Genomic DNA, 5339 nt, shown 5'->3' on the forward strand with positions numbered 1-5339 from the left:
CAAGTTTGTTGGGATTATTAACAGTGCTAAAGTTGCAAGGTGCAAACAGTTTTTCTCAATAAACACAACATTTGATTGTATGCTGAATAGTATTCTTTCTGATTTTTATCTCTTATCCTGTAACTACTGTGCAAAGTCAGAAACCACCTTTAATTTATTTAATTTACAGTCAAATGACCAATAAGTAAAAGTTATTTTTCAGGAGATATTTCTGAGTAGATTAGATATAAGATCAGCCACTTGCATAAAAGTGGGGGAAAGTCAAATGAAAATAAGATTAAAAAAAAAAGCTAGGGTCCCAAACCAAAAACAGTTAAAAGATACAGAGAAAACGGTACTCCTAACAACCATAAAAGACCTGGTAGGCTGCTAAAACTGTCCCTATCACATAAACAGTGCTTAAATTTTTCATTTTTGACCGAGAGGAGAAAATAAAGCTCCACTCTTGCTTTGGATCTGAAAAATCCACAGGTGTTTCTGTCCATCCTTCCACTGTGAGAAGACAACACAACACTATGAGTCTGAAAGGATGTGCAGTTGTCAAGAAATCCTTACTGAGAAAAGGAAACAGACAACAAAGAAGAAAATTTGCAAATCAATCAAAGAAGCTGCTGGTGTTCTCAGAATAATAGGCTGACCACCCCAGAGTCCAGACCTCAACATCACTGAGCTTGTTTGGGAAGACTGAACTTTGTAGGTGTGGAAAAACATCTTTGCAGATTTCTTCAAAATACTGAAAGCTAGTCTCCTGATAAGAATGGAAGCTGACAGAAGGCAGAACATAAAAATCTGTTTTTATTTAGTTTCCGAGGCTTCTATGTAATGTTCTGATAAACATGTTCTTCTGCATGTTTTTATTTTTCCTGATGATGAAAAATGAATAACATAATGGCAATTAAGGAAATTAATCAAATGAAGGGTGGTCTCTGACTTCTGCACATTAGGCTACTGCATGTTACTCACTCTGCCTGAACATCATGGTTAGAACACTTTAGACCTACTAAATAATGTGTTTCTGTGAAGCAGCTGTATTTAGAATTTGAAAAATGTTCTAACACAGTGGGACACACACACACATTAGAAAAATAAGGTCACATTATAAATAAACTGTTTGACCCAGCATTTGAGAGACTGTCACAAAAGACCTTTTTGACCTAAAAACGAAATGCTGCATATTAAGACCCCAAGGCCTCATGCTACATTTGCATTTTCAAGTCCACAAAACAGACAAATTGTTTCATTAGCAAAGTTCATGTTGTGTGGCCATGCTTTAAAACAAGATTATTTGCAAGTACGTTAAGTTACAATGAGAATTTACCAAGCTGTTTTCTGGAACAATTTAACATACCATTTAACTACCATTTGTTTTTGAAAGGCATAGTAAGGCTAAACCACATCCTGACTACTTTTTGAGAATCATTATGAGGCTCAACAGCAATGAAATAAACACACTGTAGAGTACAGAACCATAGACCTGCTTGAAACTAACACTTTTACCTTCATCAGATCAAACCAAACTTGATTGGGTGAAACACATATTCTGAAAATAGCAGAAATTCTGAAAGTGGAACATAGGAGGTGATCCAAAATTTCAAAGCAGCAAAGAGGTCCAAAATTCAGGGCAGTGACCTTTATGGTTCACCCCAGCTTACTCCGTTATGGTTCAAGTCCTTCCAACTGTGAAACTCCAGCACATGGCACTTCTTTCCCGGCAAGAGCGGCTTCAATTTGGACAGTCGCTTAACTATCCTCATCTCTCCATCTGTCTCGAAATGGCCAGATTCGCCTCAGGCAAGTGAAGCACTCTGCCTAAAAGGTCCACGTTTCAGGGCTCAGGTCAATGACCCTTCGCTTCACCCCTGCCTCCTCCTTCATGGTTTAAATGACTGGCCAGCTCCTGGATCACAGCCACTTTGCCAATCTGATCGTTCCTTCTCCTCTCCATAATCAAGTCCTCCAAACTCTGAAACTCCAGCACATGGCACTGCTTGCCCGGCAAGAGCAGCTTCAACCTGTACGGCTGCTTGCCTATCCTCAGTTCCCCACCCATCTTGAACTCCCTCCTACCAAACTTGCACCAGGCAGCGAAACACTCCGAGTTCCTCCAGCTTAGATCTCTGCCCGTGATGCCTACCTGCTCCAAGGCTTTCTGTACCACCACATCTGGGCTGAGAGGTCTATACCTGTAGACCTCGTTGACCACCCTGCCTCTTCTGCCCTGGCTGGCTTGGCCCAGGAAACTGCTCTTTACTTCAGCCCGGTGGAGGTGGACCACCTGGGACCCTCCAACATACACAGTCCAATGTGGATACTGCCCAGCAGCCACAAACTCCACCAGATCCCCTGGCCTGCAGGTCTGGAGCAACTGCTCTGGAGCCAAAGTCTCAGCTGGACTCTTCTTTTCATACACACACTCGTCCCTGTGGTACACGGCGCAGGGCAGCTCATCCTCCCGCCTCCTGCGCTCTCCTTCTGGCCAGTCCCTCTTCTCCTCTCCCTGCTCGTCGCGGTCCTGGTCCTGGTCCTCCTCGTCGTCGTCGTCGTCATCCGTGGCGAAAACATATGACACGCCAATCCTCGGGGTGTCCTCTCCTGGATCCGGATCAGCCGTGGGGACTTCGGCGTAAGTCAGAGGAGCGGGCTTGTCTCCGTGGTTCCCCATGCTAAAGAGGAGCAGCCGGAGCTCCAGGAGAACCACGCACTCTCCGCCTGCAAACGACAACACACAACAAGAAATGTGCAAAAGAGAGAACCAGGTGCCCAAATAATCGTAGCCAGTTTACGTTCGCATGCATGATTGCGTAACTATATTGCTCTTAACTGACTTTCTCTGATGTAAATATGGCACAGATACTTAGATTTAATCAGATGCTTTTGGGACATCCAATGATCTCTTCAACTTACCCCTAAACACACACACACACACACACACACAAATCCAATTTTACGCTCTCATGTCTGATTTCACAACTGCAGCGCCCTTAACTGACTTCCTCCGGTGTAAACAACACGAAGCTTAAGTTGGCTTCTTGCTGGCCAGATTTTCATGGGAATTTTCGGTTCCACCTTAAATGGTGCAGCAGTTACATTCTAGCACTCGAACTCGCCACAATGTAACTGCAATGGAACTGAAAATTAGAAAAAGAAGCCAATTTAGCCTCTTGTAAATAACGTTTTAAGCTATACTACTGCAACATTGGCTGCTCTAGCGACGGTCCACAACTCACTGATCTGCTGAAGATTTCACTCACTCCTAAAAAACAATCCCGCTTTACGCACCCATGCTTCACCCACAACCGCACTGCCGTAGTTTGAATACACCGTGTAACAACACAGGCTACTCTACTTCAGAAGTTTGAGGCGGTGACTTTGAAGACGTCCAGTGGCCACAACTCACCGATGTGGTGAGGTTCAGTTCCTGATTTCTGCAGATCATCCACGCAGGTTCTCGACTCGCCCAAAGTTGCGCTGAACCGCCAGACTGCATCAGCTAACTGAGCCGAGAGAGCCGGCAAAACCTGTCAGCTCCATAGCTTAGAGGACAACCAGCGTTTCGCACGGAAAAGTTCATGACCGACGGACTGACACACGGCGTGCCAGACTGACTGACAGAGACAGAGAGAGAGAGAGAGAGAGAGAGAGAGAGAGAGCTCCTCGTTTAAAGCGGTAGCGCTGTTTCACTGAACAACCTGTTAACCACTCAAACAGCCCTGACTGAGGCAAATCAAGCAGCTGAGCTCATGTGTGCGTTTTAACCAGACGAGACTTCATTTTTTCCCCCTACCAGTATTCAGACAAGCCCCGCCCCTCGTGCTGTGATTGGCTGATAGTATCCCGCTTTCTATACTACAGCGGGATTGGCTGACAACATAATGCTTTACGCACGATGATTGGCTAGTAATTCACCTTCACAAGTTTTCTGGTAATAGGCTGGTAATTTATATTATTGTCCAGTCATAGCGAAGAAGGCGGGGCTTGTCGGAATACAGGTGGGAAAAAACGTATCACCATCGTTTTTGGTAGCTGTTGAATAGTGGAGTTGAGAATAGTTCAGTTACACAAAATTGCACTTCCTAATAGCAAACTAATTTATCTATTTTTACACAATAAGTCATTAAGGATTGAAGGGAAACGGCCAATATTGTAGGTAAACTGGCTGCTACTGTGTGCAAGAACTAAAATTACTTTTTTGTCATAGTTAATGTGTCCTATGACGTTTACTTTACTTTGAGATTCCTTTCACCAGAAAGAAAGTGTATGTATGTATATATATATATATATATATATATATATATATATATATAGTAGCATACATATATATATATATATATATATATATATATATATGTGTGTGTGTGTGTGTGTGTGTGTGTGTGTGTGTGTGTGTGACTATAATCAAACAAAGTTGTTGTATCAGCAAACAGGCAGCCAAGCACTTCAGCATGGTCTGACACAGAATCCAAAGATGAACTCTTGTATTAAACTGCATCTGTCACATACATGTCATATAAACTTTTTTCCGATAAAATGAATCTCAAAGTGTCTTCCAATAATTATTCAGTAATATTATGGATGTATGTAACTGAAAATTGCAATGTAAACATGTAAAAGATACCAATCAAAAAGGGTTTGGCCCCTGGCTCAAGCTTAAGTGGTTATCAGTGTCAAAATATTCTGTATCACTGATGTAACCTTCTGTATTTTTGGATAATGGTTAAATATCAAGTCTTCCTCCAGCAGCTGGTCTGAATTTCTCAAATAAAGCTAGTGAGGAAGTAATAAATAAGTAAACAGTTAAATATCTACTAAGTGGCAAGCATAAACATATTAATACTTTCTGCCTAAGGCTGCCAGGTTGAATGTCATCCCGTGGCCCAAGTCTAAACATTTAAAAAATGGAAATGTACAAAGGACATGATAACAACCTCTACAGGGTCAACTATTTAAAAATACAGCATAATAAGGAGCTACAGAATGTACCAACCTGCACTGAGACTGAAAACTTAAATTTGTAGTCTGCACTGCAGTGAGGGAAAAATATTCAGGCAGAACAAGATGACAGACAGAGATACACAATCAGTCATAGTCATCTGTTGGAGCCATTCTGTAGTGCTGTCTCATCTCATGCCTTTTTCTGTTCAGGGTGTTGAATTTATAGGCGCTGTCCTCAGGTGGCGTGACCCATTTCGGACCCTCGCTGCCCCCTGGTGACACTGTGCATTTGTGTTGCAGTAGTAATTACAGCTGCTGGGGGGAGATGGGGGATGAGCATGGCTGTGGCTAATCCAGAAAGCGCCCCAGGAAGCCGTTTTGACTCCATGTTGCCTCAGGCAAGGACT

At 42.8% G+C, this 5339-nt stretch overlaps 1 protein-coding gene across 3 annotated transcripts; it reads right to left on the minus strand.

The window, feature by feature from the left end:
• Nucleotides 1-789: 789 nt before the first annotated feature.
• On the minus strand, nucleotides 790-3838 carry lratd2a (LRAT domain containing 2a). 3 transcript variants are annotated; one of them, XM_036566269.1, is made up of 2 exons: nucleotides 3280-3838; nucleotides 790-2709 (listed from the first exon to the last, which is right to left on the minus strand). In XM_036566269.1, the coding sequence occupies exons 1-2, from the start codon at nucleotides 3281-3283 to the stop codon at nucleotides 1838-1840; spliced, it is 876 nt and encodes a 291-aa protein (XP_036422162.1). In that variant the 5' UTR covers nucleotides 3284-3838; the 3' UTR covers nucleotides 790-1837. The 3 variants fall into 3 exon arrangements, with proteins under 3 accessions (XP_036422162.1, XP_036422164.1, XP_036422163.1); XM_036566271.1 differs by having other exon boundaries at nucleotides 3228-3838; XM_036566270.1 differs by having other exon boundaries at nucleotides 3398-3835.
• Nucleotides 3839-5339: the final 1501 nt, after the last annotated feature.

Source organism: Colossoma macropomum, unplaced genomic scaffold, assembly GCF_904425465.1.
Source record: "Colossoma macropomum unplaced genomic scaffold, Colossoma_macropomum, whole genome shotgun sequence".
NCBI classification, from domain to species: Eukaryota; Metazoa; Chordata; class Actinopteri; order Characiformes; family Serrasalmidae; genus Colossoma; species Colossoma macropomum.